Source organism: Poecilia reticulata, chromosome 7, assembly GCF_904066995.2.
Source record: "Poecilia reticulata chromosome 7, P_reticulata-male-v2, whole genome shotgun sequence".
NCBI classification, from domain to species: Eukaryota; Metazoa; Chordata; class Actinopteri; order Cyprinodontiformes; family Poeciliidae; genus Poecilia; species Poecilia reticulata.
The window spans coordinates 20417250-20430524 of record NC_088836.1 but is presented as its reverse complement, the minus strand read 5'-3'; the positions used below and the strand labels follow the sequence as shown (position 1 = coordinate 20430524).

The window sequence follows — 13275 nt, the reverse complement described above, 5'->3', positions numbered from 1 at the left end:
ATGGTGTCGGTTGTGTCTTGGTATCTATGTTTGCAGGCATACGATCACAAGAGGGAGGAATAATAAAATTTGGATTAACTCTGGTTTCAACCAAAAAGCTAGCTATACTTTTAGCTCGTTTGCTTCCTTATCCCCTCTAAATGATATGCACATGTAGATTCCAGAAAACAGACTAAAGCAGGCTTAGCTCTCACTTTTAAGAATACATTTTACTTCCATGTTCAAACTGATAACACGTCGCCTGTGTTGATGATGAAGTGGAAACAAGCAGCAGAGAAATAAGCTCCATAAGTCATAACCGTGTCCCTGGCTCGCCCTGTTTAGTACTGAAAACATGGCTAATGACTGAAACAGGACACAGCTAATCTTGTTATCTCTTTATCTCTTGGCCAGACTGCATGTGTGTGTGCCTACATGTATTTGTCTGTGCTGTTTATACATATTGCATATTTACTCATTTTTCTGTAGTTCTGGTGTCCTTTTCTGCAGTACTTTTATACTCTGAATTTTCTTCAATGACTGTGAGCACTCGGGTTCGATTTGACAACGTAGAGGAGTAAAACTAACATATCTTAACACTTTTCTTTCTGTGTGGAGTGTGGTGGAGTGCTTTCTTTCTGAGAGATATCTGGTACATTCCGTTGGGATGTGTTTGCTCCCTATCCAGCAAATTCTCATCAGCGTGGGAGCTCAGCCACTTACAAACTTTTTTTCTGTGCTTCTGTAAAACTCTTTATAAAGTAAACTTTTATTACACAAAGTGCTGTTTGTGCAGGTAGATGGAGGGTTGATCACTTGAAGCGCACTTCTAGACATGTTTGTAGAAGTTTTTTTTTAATTGATTGTGTGCAGTTGTGTGCGCGAGCTTGCATTAAAACTCACTGTGGAGCTTAGCCAGGGCTTAGGGCTTGGCTGAGAGAATGCCTCAAACCGGTTTACTCTGGTTGAGTTGTGAAGAAGTCAGGGGGCGGGACAAGAGCCTTTTAAAGCGCCAGGCTTCCTTTCTCTTCACATAAGAGTTGGAGATTTCTTCCCATTTTTGTTGGTCTATATCACATGTATACAGTTCTAAAATGTGCCCACTTGACTACGTTCACTCGGAGAGCTTGCTATTCTACCTAACGTAACCTGATAAAACAAATCCTGTTATGTGTGTGTGTGTGTGTGTGTGTGTGTGCGTGTGGGGGTGTACGTGCGTGTGTGTGTGTGCAAATGTGCTCAAGTGTGTGGGTGAGTTCTTGGACCGGCCTTAAACAATTTTCCCCACATTTCTCTTTCAAGGACGGCAGGAACCGCGGCGGAGATCGCCAAATACAAGCAATAGAGAGAAATAGTGTGTGTGAGGCAGATAAGTTTGTTAATGTTTGCAGGAAGCTTTTCAGTGACTGTTCTGCAACATTTTTTCTGAAATTGCCGCATGTTAAAAACCTCCACTCTGCTGGAGCTGTGTTGCACGTGCATCTGTCGTGGTTCCACTGAATAGCATAAAGGTTTAGAATGAGGCAGGCTCTCTCAGTATTGAGCTTAGTGGAGAGGAGGAGGAGAAGGCATCGCTCTTTAGCTTCACCAGCAAGGTTCCACAGGCAGTGTAAAAAGCACACTATAAGGCACTTTCACCCTGGAGGCTTTCCATTAAGAGTCTCATGTAATGTTCTCATGCAAGTGTTCAAGGCTCACTGAACGTCTGTTAACGCTCTTACTTCTTGTTTGCTTTATTTATTTTTACTTCATGGTTATTTTTTGCTATGAAGGTTGTTATTTTGTTTAGCAACAGATATTTGACATTTTTACAGAATTTAAAGTGATGCTGTTGTGTTTTCAAATACACAATTATATAACTTCTTCAAACATGAACTGAGTGCTTATTTTTTCACGTATTGTCATTGTTTGTGTGTTTTCCAGGAATCCTTCAGGTCACGCCGATAAGGAGGTGATGGCTGCCACCGTCTTGACCTCACTGTCCACATCCCCCTTGGTGCTCTATCCTTCCTCTGTGCCCACAGGTGACACCATAAGCCTTAAGGTTTCCTTTCCACCCTGCAGCTACAGCTCCCTCAGTAGGAGCTGCATGATCAAACAGTGACTCATCCTCCATGTTAAATAAATCAAGTACATTTACTTTAAAACCTGCCAAAGGGTGCTAACTCTAAGCTCTGAGAGGCTGGGGAGAGTGCTCATCTCAAATCGCTTGATGTTCCTCTACCCTGAATCAAGTTGAGCTGCTGAATGTTTATCCAAGGGAAGATAGAACCTTGTAATGTTATCAGCAATATTTTGTTATCTTCTGATGCATTCATGTTCTTTAAAATTTTGACCCTATAAACACAGCTCCTCTCACAATGTCTAGCACTGCTGCTGTTGCCCTTATCATGCCAGCTTAGCCAGACGGTCAAAGTCCTGGGAGCATTTCATTTACCGTAGATTGGCGGTAGTTTCTTTTCCCCTTCTCAATAAGAGAGAGTGGATAATTTTAAATTAGAATGCCAAGAAATCTAAAGAAATGGATATATTGAGGTCCTGAGCTGTCATTGTTTTATCTGTAGTATATATAACTCATTGATCAACTTCAGTTTGGCTAAAAGAAGATTAAGTTTACCTCCAGAAGCAAAGTAGTCAAAGCTGGTCAAGTGAAATCATGTCAAGACAAAACCTGTTAGACTTCCTCTGTTGCGTAACTATTCAAAGCCATAATGATAATAAATTAAGATAAAATGTTTTTATAGCTTATAGCATACCAAAATGCAGTAACAATTTAAAATTAGAGCTGCTCTTCTCTCTTTTTCATCTCCACAATGTCTTTGCCTCTCATCCTTCTCACAAATAATTAGATCTGCTCTGCACACAAGGACATCAGATCTGGCCAAGTATTTTATGGCTACTTAGTGTTTGAATTTATCCATCAGCAACTCATTACAGACCCATATCCAGTCCACAGTTTCTGACAGATAATTGAAAAAATTGTTTCTGAACAAATTCAAGATAAAAAGAGAGAAATAATTTCTTTAGCACTGTAGGCAGACTTTTGATCACGCTGCAGAACCGAGACACCAGTGGTAAAAGTTTTGATCAGTAGGCGTCTTAACAATGATGGGTCTAGAACTTTCTGTCTTGGTATTGATTAACCTCAGTGTTGCCTTTGATGCAGTTGCTCATAGCATAATGATTGATATGCTGGAAAAATGTGTGGTATTGTCCGGTTCTTATTTTTTTTAACAGACAGGAAATTTGTGTTTGATCATTTTAAATCTGGGAGAATAAAAATGAATTTGTGGTTCCTCAAAGGTTCATTGTCAGACCACTTTTTTCATCATCTAAAGTCGGATCCAATAGAGGACTACATCTACTACTGTATGTATGCTGCTCGCGACAAGCAACTTTATATGTCCATGTCACCACATGACCACTACATTCACTGAGTCAAGGTGACCATATTATAAATGAATATAAATGAGGCAATGGGTTGATATTTAACCTAGGTTAATATAGACGAGACAGACACTGTGGTTTTTGGTCCCAAAATGGGAAGGTTGAGATCAGCGTTTAAACCCCCAAACATGTGAGAAACCCCGATTATGTTTTGGACTCAAATATGAATTTTAGCAAACATAACGTTTGTTGCAAAATTAGCTTGCTGGTACTGGCTCCCTGTATATCTAATGATAGATTTTAAAATCCTGTTGATTTCGGACTATGCGGACCCCTCAGGTCTTCGATACCTGTTCACTCAGTGTTTGTTGGACCACAATTATACAAGGTGAGGCAGCATTTAGTTTCTCTGCTTCTCAGTTCATGACCAAACTCCATGAAAACCTGAGATGTACAAAGCTGAGAGGTACTAACAACATTTTTGTTTACAGCACTTTTTGGTAAAATAATCTGACTAGTTACCTGCATGGAAAATGTTTCTTTTTCTTATTCTCTATATGTCACTTTTTAAACACCTTCCATAGCTTAATGTATGAATGGCTCTATGTAAATAAACTAACCTTGAATTGCTCATAGCACCCCTATTCAAAGAATCTGAACTATCCCTTTAAGGTTTTGTTGTGGTATTCAGCTTTCATTCCCCTCAGAGGACAGTTAAGTTAGGAGGAGCTATGTTTTATGAACTGCTTACATAACTCACCACATTACAGAAGCACGAGAATGATAGTTGATCACAGTTTTAGTGAAGTTTTATAAACTGTTAATGTGAATCTGTTATCTGTATAATGTCTGACATTGTCTTAACACATAGTGTTTCTTTTTTTGTTGTTGTTTGTTTCATGGCAGTTAATCCATTTGGTCTGTGATTCAGCTCCATGTTGTACTTGGAAGTAGACTGTATTCTACATCTGTCAATCCCATTCTGTATTTATAAGCTTGGATACATGTTTTGATCTGTTTCCCTAAATGAAAAATTTGTATTTACTCCAGGATAAATTTAGGGAAAAGAAACTTTTACTTATAAGTGGGGTTTTAAAATATCTTCAACTCTGCTGTTTGTTTTGTGAATCCAGAACCAGCCAGCAAAACATGGAAAGAGGTGCTTTCTGCAAGTTACAGCAGCTCGACGAGCGGCAACTGGAGCTGGGATGCCAGTGACCAATCAGTGCCCTCCACACCGTCCCCACCACTTTCCAAAGATGCCAACATGGGCTTCCTGCACTCGGCCCAAGGAGATGATGCCAGCGAGGATGTTTCAGAGAGCACGCATTTTATGTTTGAGGACCCCATCCCTCGAAAGCGAAAGGTAAAATTGATGAGCATCTGGCACGATGAAGATTCATTTTGTTCAAATGTGGGTTTGAATTGTGAGGGAGTTTTTTTTGTTGTTGTTGTTTCCCAAAGCCAGTTTTGTTTTTAAAAACAGCAGAAAGACTCCAGAAATGTCAGCACTGTGCAGTTTACAGCTTCTGACATCAAGCCTGTCACATTCTTCTTGTGTGAATAATAGATTAACTTCACTCTTTCACTTCCCTTCATCTTGTTTTTGTTCTATTAAGACAGTCCAGAATGTGGAAGTGTTTTCACTATAAATAAGCTTCCCAACTGATTCTAGGCCTATCAGGGGAAAAGAAGCTTTGGCAAGAACGAAGAAGATGATTTAGATTTTCATGGAGGAATAAAGCATGCGTTAAAGAAAAGCTTAAAAAATACATGGAGACAAATTAATATATATTTCCTCCACACTTACAGTGACTGAAGAGGGTTAATATACAGTTTGTGTAGGAGATTCTCCAAGGAGTAGTAGGAGAGATTATAGATTTTATATATATACATCTTTGCAATACAGTAAAGATTTCTGAGGTTTCTGCAAAGCTATGCCTTTACTTTGATAACCAGTCATGATATTAGGTAGGATGGCGCTTGAAGGGATAAATGCAAACATACATATTGACTAAAAATAGATGCTGCTTCTCATTCTGTAGGCCACTTTCACTGTAGCCTCTATGACCCACAAGATATGAAGGTAATCGAACAAAAAAGTAATTATTATATGTAAATGGTTAGAGACGTAGGCTAGTGTAATCTTGTAGACAGACATCCTCACTATTTCAGCTTCCTAATAGAATATCAAGATGGTCAAAATTTGTTTGGTTTTCTGCACAGTATCATCAGAGGTTAAGCAAAAATATTTATTTAATTATTTTGCTCCTTTCAAATTGTTTCTACAATAATACCCACTCTTGGGTAGATTATTTTGGGAAAGGATGAAAAATATGAATAATGAGAAAAATCATATCTGTGTGTCTTTTCATAGCATGCAACTGTGCACCTACAATCATACATGCACTTGTCTCCTCTCTTCAGTTTACCTGAGCCGTGCTCTCTGCAAAGCAGAACGCATTACACACTCATCAGCTTATGATGAAGTGATATTTCCACTGTTGGGCATTGGCAGTTTTAATCTGTGTTCATATTTTCCATAGATGTTGATTCAAACAAGTTGGTGTCAAATGTCAAACATGCAGGGAGTGGCTCTCCTTCTTTCAACATTGAACAATGATCTGTTTGATTTTGAGCAGCTGATGTTAGGTGAGGACAACATGCACATTGTTCTCTGATTAACAGATTTAAATTCACCTACTTGTCAGAGATTTTCTCTCATTCATCCTCATAGAGGTTAAAAATCAACTAAGCACATTTTTGGACACAGTTGTGACAATATTTTCTCTCAAGTACAAGTGTTGCACACATTACTTATGTGCAACACTTGTACACAAGTACAAGTGTGTTAAAGCCGACAGAAAATGTACCAAGTGTGCCAAGTCATTACTTCCCAGTAGGATCAAATGTAAAGCACAAAGGGGAGTGCAAAGGAAAAAGAGAGAACTCATTAAATATTGTATGATGCCATGCAACTAGTGGCTATTGTTTAGTTGAGCCTACCTATCTCAGAGCAAGCAATGAAAGGTGAACTGGTTTATTTTTAGACACTTCCAAATCTATCATGTTACATGACAGGGTTTCAAGGCTCAAACAGCTAAAACTATTGTTTTATATGTTTTATTGCTTCTTTCGGCAGCAGTCAGACAGGAAACATGCAAAGAGAAAAAATGGGGAGGAGTGGGAGGGAGACATTCAGCAAAGGTCTTAAGATGGAAATCAAACTGCCGGGAGCTGCTCTTTCACTGCACCACATGCCACCCAAAAGCAATGCAACTTTGCTGTAATACGTGTAGCCTTCCTGTTGTCTGTGGAAAGTATTGCTCTCTCCTACTCTTCTCTTCTGCAGCCCAAATGAACGTCAAAAATTAAAAAGATAAATAAATACAGACTTCAATAACAACTACCACATCTGAAAGTGTTGTCAGTGCGCATCATGTTACACCTCACATATGGTGGGGTTCGCTGAATGGGGGGAAAGAATAAATCAGATATCTGGATCTCCAACTGGCTGATAATCAAGCTGAAAATCATCTGATTCTGATCAACAGCTGATGTTTTGGTGCGTTCCTCATTACAACAGAACTTTTAACGGGCTCTTTGGAGTGTTACACCTAAGTGCAGCATTTCTCAGTACTGCACCCAGATTGGATTATACCCTAAAGCGGATTTTGTAGAGGAACAGCCACATGTCCAAACTGAGTCAGCTTAAAGACCTGTCTTAAGTCTGTTTATTATCATCTTTGTAATGCATAATATCATTTGAAACAACTCCCTGAAAGCAGTGGCATCCATTGCTTCCATCCTTATTGAGCCATGAGAACACTGATGGACAGGGTCAAGGTCATTAACAGCAGCCTGGTCATTCCAGACCACTTGTTGTTCCAGCTACTCTTTCTCATTTGTTCTCTTGTTTTTATTCCACCAAGTGAAACTGTCCTCAAGCACAACTATAAATGTTTTGCTTCTCTTTCCGGGATTTATTGAACCAGCAGTTTAGCTCTAAAGGTTTAAAACATTTGCATGGCAAGCAGCTGTACACTTGATTGTAGGATGTCTGATTTTGGCAATGACTTAAGAGGATAAATTAACAGCAATCCCTAGTCCTACTGCAAATGTGTTAAAATACTGTATTAAAAGGAAAATCTCTTAAGGAATTAAGTGATTTGTGATTGTTAGTGGGATTAAACACTCGCTTTGCCGTTTCCTTTTTTTCTATAAACAGCAGGATAGCAAACACTACTCGATACAGAGCGTGTTCCTGTTAAACAAGAGAGAGGAAGGCGCTTCAGGAAAAAAACCCAAAGCAAAAGTGTTCATTAAAAACATGTTCCATTGGTCTTTTACCTTTTTTTATTTTTTGCATCATTTATTTTCTTCTTCATGGGCTGTTTGAGAGCAATGACACTATACACACCCACCATCTTTCATTAGCACTATATGCAGGTCTCTGCCTGCTTAAGGGACTGCTGCCAGCACTGGCATGTGGATAAGAAAATGAAATAAAATCAGACCACATGTATTCCATCTCTCCATAAAGGTTTGCTTAAGAGTCAAGTAGGAGTATTGTGTGTTTTGTGATAAATCTGATGTGAAGAGAACTGGACATGATTCATTTCTGAGGGAGTTATTGAATTGTGTGCTCAATAATATGGATATCATCCTGGAGGTTTAACTTATCAGCGAATCTTTTCCAGTGTTGTCAGTCTCAGAGCATGTGCGAGTATTTATGTTCTGTCATCTTTCATGTTTATCTGTCATATTTATCTTTTATTTTATGTGTTCTAAGTTATCACATGATGTACAACTTATGTTTTTATAGTATTACTACACTGAAAGCAGAGATGAACCGATCAGACTTTTATTGGCCAATACCTGGACTTTGATGGGTATGGTAGTTTTACATCCAATAGAAAGTGAAGGAAAACAAGATTATCCCCATTTATGCACCTAAGCATATGTCCTTAATCTTTATCAGATTTTTATTCAATTAAATAAATAGTACTGCTTGTCATTGGATTTAGACATTCAAAATTATGCCAGTTCTCACTTTTGATGCAAATGGGGGGAAACAAATTGTTTTCAAATTTGATCTGCTTTTCACCAATCATGCTGAATCAAGGGAAAGCAGGGAAATCTCTTTACGATTAACTGATGCATCTTTATCTAATTTGTGTGATGAGGGTTGCTTTTCCTCTTTTGAGAATAAAAAAGAATAAAAGCTAAACTCCAATTAGAAATAATTAGCTCAAACTGCATAAAATCCAAATCCAAAAGCCTTATAGATCTGCAAAGCAGTGGGTTTGTTCGTTTATGAGATGGTTTCACTTTTTTTTTACTTTTTTTTTTAAATCCAAGTTAACGCTACATCTTTTTCTCTTATCCAATCAATAATGTGCAGAAGCCACAGGGCCTTATTTTTAATGTTGCTAAAAGCACTTCTATTAAAATAAAAATTCTTATCTCTCCAGAACTCCATGAAGGTGATGTTTAAGTGCTTGTGGAAGAACTGTGAAAAGGTCCTCAGCACCTCCTCAGGGATCCAGCGACATATCCGCACCGTCCACCTGGGGTAAGTTTTTAGAATCATCTCAGGAATGCTTAGAATTTCTGTCTTCCTCCAACTCCTACTTTCATTAAACCAACAAAAGCAAAACTGTTTCAGTTGCAGGATAAAAAAAATATTTTGATACATTAGATAATAACTTTAGTCATTGTTTCTCTTCTCACCGTATGATTCGTATATATCTTGCACTGCTGTTTTTATTTTCACTGCATTTCCGCACACCCACACACACACCCACACACATACATGCACCACCACCAGGCAATAATTTAAGTAATTTGATTCACACAAAAAGCTTTGATGTGACATAGTCGTAAATTTCTACTTGTCCTCAGAGTTTTACTAAATGTAAACATGATCATTATATTTGACTGGAGTTTTGAGTTTTTGCTATACATTGCTATCATTTATTCTACCACAAGAAACACTTTGACGAAGAAAACTAATACATGTTCATGTGAAACAACTGCAAGAAGCATATGTTTGTTTTTTGATGTTAAGAGTGAGCTGCATCTTTTCCTGTACCTGAAAATATAACCATTTGCAGTTAAATATACTCTGAAAACCCAATAACCCTGAGAGAAGGAAATATCTCTGCAAAATGGTTAAGTGACCATAACAGTTTCTGGATATTTTGGGATAGAAATTAAATTTAGGTTTGGATCTTAGGTTTTGGAACATGATCAAACTAGCTAGTAAAACAGGGCGTTGATTACTTTTGAGACATTAGCTGCCATCTATCATGCAATCTGGCATTTAGGATGGTAATATTAGGGTTAATTTTCCTGTCCCATAGTGTACGAACTGTAAAAAGCCTGTTTATCCTGAAGGCATACTACACTGGGCACTGTCTGCACTGCTCTGAACCCGTCTGCACTGGGTGAGAACAATGAGCATAACTATTTGGCACAACAGTCTGTCAGCTTGTATGGGTTAAACATGCACATTTTATGAAGTGGACCCAAATTGATCTCAGTCACAGTCAGTAAAACGTGTCTGAATGTTTAGAGCCAAATCTGGATGCAGTTGTGTTGCATTAACAGACCCAACTACAAGCATGTTTTTCCAACAGCTAATTAAAGAGAGAGTACAGCAATAAAACAATTGTCATCCATCTCTGTTGACCCGTTTCTTAACCGTTTCTTCTCCTTTAAAGTTTTATCAATGGCAAACAAGAAACTGGCGCACTACTGCCACCAGCAACAGTGTTTGTTTATTCTTAAACTGTCACCCTCTCCAAGTGTGTGTTTCAGCTGGCTTCAGTTGGTTTCATAAATCATGTAGTCTATGAGCCTGCGTTATACACAGTTAAGTGTTACTCAGTCTATCAGTTGTCATAAAATAATCTGCTGAAACCAGTCTGTTGGTGTGTGCTTCAGGCTTTTTCAAAATCTCTAGAGACTGTGAAAGTTGCATTCCCAACTTAAACTTTGTGGAAACACTGATTCTTTTGCAAACCTTTAAAAATGATATACTTACCCTAGAGACACACAGACCAAGCTTTTCTCCTCAAAGATGCATATTTCTGCTTGTATTTAAGGCTTGACTCACCGATTCCAAGTTTTTCTAACCAAAAGATGATAAAAGTGGAACATTTACTACAGGATATTTTATATAGTTGCTAGTTTTAAATTCAACTGAAAAAAAAAAAAAGAAATATATAGAAGTTCATCATAGTATATGTTCCTAAGTTTGACAATATAACATATCATTTCCACAATATCAGTGTTTATAATATTAATGTTGCAAAGGAGCATTAGTTATGAAATTATTGTCTAATATATTCTAAGTGTCACAGTTGCATGGCAATTAAATATTTATCCTTACGGAGTCTGGCCTGGATGAGAGGCCTGCATGAAGATCCTAACACTCACAGAAAGTCCTGGAAGTGTAACTGTAAAAGAGAGGAGAGAGGAAACTCGATCTATCGCAACATATGTTGTCATTTTCACAGTTAACGTTGCCCTCACATGATCTCCTGATATCATTTGGCCCTAATCTTTATACGACTTCTTTTTTTCCACATACCTATCTTATATGTTGCCGTGTAGACTCTTAGAGATGTAATACTGTTGTAACAATGTTTGTGCAACATTAAGCTAAAACCTATAAGAAAGAAGCTTTTCTTGCCCACATTTTAGGGTTACATTCAGTGGTAAATGTTTGTCTTTCAATCCCACATTGAAAGATAAAGCACACTGATAGGATTGTAGAATTTTGCTGCCCCCTCCTGTTAAGATAATGTAGTTATTATTATTATTATTATTATTATTATTATTATTATTATACACAGTAATTTGTTGAAGTAGGGGCACCAAAAACTTATATGTATAATTTCTCAACACCGAGGTCTTTGGGTTCAGGATTTAAAAAAAAAAAACAATTCTATAATATACACTCCTCAAAAAAATAAAGGGAACACTTAAACACTTAAGTGAACACTTAAGTGTTCCCTTTATTTTTTTGAGCAGTATATTTAAGTTTTTGAGAAAGTCTTCATTCTTTTCTCTGCAGGCGAAACAGCGACTCAGATTACAGCGATGGAGAGGAGGATTTTTATTACTCAGAGATTGAAGTCAACATGGACAGCCTGACGGAGGGCTTGTCCAGCCTCACACCTACCTCCCCCACCACGGCTGGCCCTCCGCCCATCTTCCCCCCGCCGCTGAGCGACGTGTCCTGCTCTGAGTACGTCGGCGTGAACGGTTCACAGAGCCACACCTCGTCGCTGCTCAGTCAGTCGGCTCCTTCCACACTCTGCCACATCCGCACTGACCATGCCTACCAGGTAATTCACACACGCGCACACACACACACACACACACACACACACACACACACACACACACACACACACACACACACACACACACACACACACACACACACACACACACACACACACTGTACAACAAGAGTTGAAAAGGTTTCAGTTGATGATGTCAATGCTGCAGCTGTTCCAATTATTAGGTTCAGATTTTGAGATCAGCAGGTAAAACCAAGAAAGATGATCTGCTCCAGCATAGATGTGGGAGGTTAGCAGTGACAGAACATTTCCCATTGTACATTTTTAGTTTTATGTTATTGTTATGTAAGTTTTTTATGTTAAAGTGAAACAAAGTGTTATCATTTCGCTATTTGCTTTTATACCTTCTTCCTCTACTTCTCCTCATCCCTCTGCTTTTTCTTCCTTTTCATTTTACTGCAACACTCCTTTATATATAAACAGAGGTCAAATTAAATTATTTAAACTGCATTTGTTGAACCCGGTCCTTTTCTGTTTCTGACAATAAAAAATACACATAAAAATACTTATTTTCTTAGTTATCTAACTGCTTCACCCGTTTTCTTTTTGTCCTACACATTGCACAGTTTGTGTATAGTCTTCTGATATCTTTCAATGCATTTTTGATAATCTTTGAGTCATCTTAAAAAAAAAAAATCACAAGTGAAGCTGGAATGAATGCCTTCCCACTAATTGTACAATCTGTTTCTACTCTGTTCTCCTCTCATCTGTTTTTCCCCCCTGCACATTTCTTGTCCCTCCTTGTTTCTTTGGTGTTCCTGTCCTGTCTGCGTGGGGTGGTTGTCCATGTTCCAGGCCACCGCTCCAGTGAGTATCCCAGTGGGTCCTGAGCTGGCTGGGATAGGCAGTGGTAATGGGATCGGGCCTGGAACTGGAACAGGGACTGGGAATGGCATCAGTGTGTCTTGGCAGCAGCCCCCTCCTGTCATTTTTAAAGGCGCCCTGGTGAGTGAGGCTTTGTCTCACGCCTTTTTATCTTAATCTTCACTCCTTCTCTGCAGTTTCCACTTACAGCCATTAGATTTTTTTGGTACACATTTTTATTGGTCCTTGCTGCACTAAAGTAGCTGTATTTGTCTACTTTTACAACATTAGGTTTTTTTTTCCCTACCATTCCTGCTTGCAATGGCTTTGTACTCATTTAAAGATAGAAATATTTTCAAGGAACCTGATGTTCAGTATTTGAATTCATACGTTGAATGTGATTTAAAACATGTAGGTAGATAAATCAAGCTGTAGGCAGGTTCACAATGAATCAGTTTGTGCTCATTAAATGCAGGGCAACATCCTCAGACACAGACATCTTTAAGATCTGCAAAAACACAAAATGTAGTTGTAAAACACTCGTGTTGCTTTCCAATATTGTAACACTTATGTTAACCATGCAGTTTTGGAGAAAACAGTAGGGTAAACAATGAGCTGATGTCAGAAGCGCAGCTGTGCAAAGTTGGATGACATGTGACTTGCGGCTACAGAAGACGCTTCTAGATGTGGCTCAGTTCAGAGTTCAGCAAGGTGACATTGTGGCTCGAAG

General features: G+C 38.4%; 1 protein-coding gene across 3 annotated transcripts in view; it reads left to right on the top strand.

Annotated features, from left to right (window-relative positions):
• slc2a4rg (SLC2A4 regulator) overlaps positions 1–13275 on the top strand; it is a 42481-nt gene that overhangs the window by 21331 nt on the left and 7875 nt on the right. For 2 of the 3 annotated variants that reach the window (XM_008413921.3, XM_008413920.3), the window contains 5 exons: positions 1903–2003; positions 4500–4732; positions 8841–8941; positions 11450–11723; positions 12537–12686. In XM_008413921.3, coding sequence (XP_008412143.2) covers positions 1903–2003; positions 4500–4732; positions 8841–8941; positions 11450–11723; positions 12537–12686 — 859 coding nt within the window. The remainder of the gene's footprint in view (positions 1–1902; positions 2004–4499; positions 4733–8840; positions 8942–11449; positions 11724–12536; positions 12687–13275) is intronic. The other variant, XM_008413922.3, reaches the window with a different exon arrangement.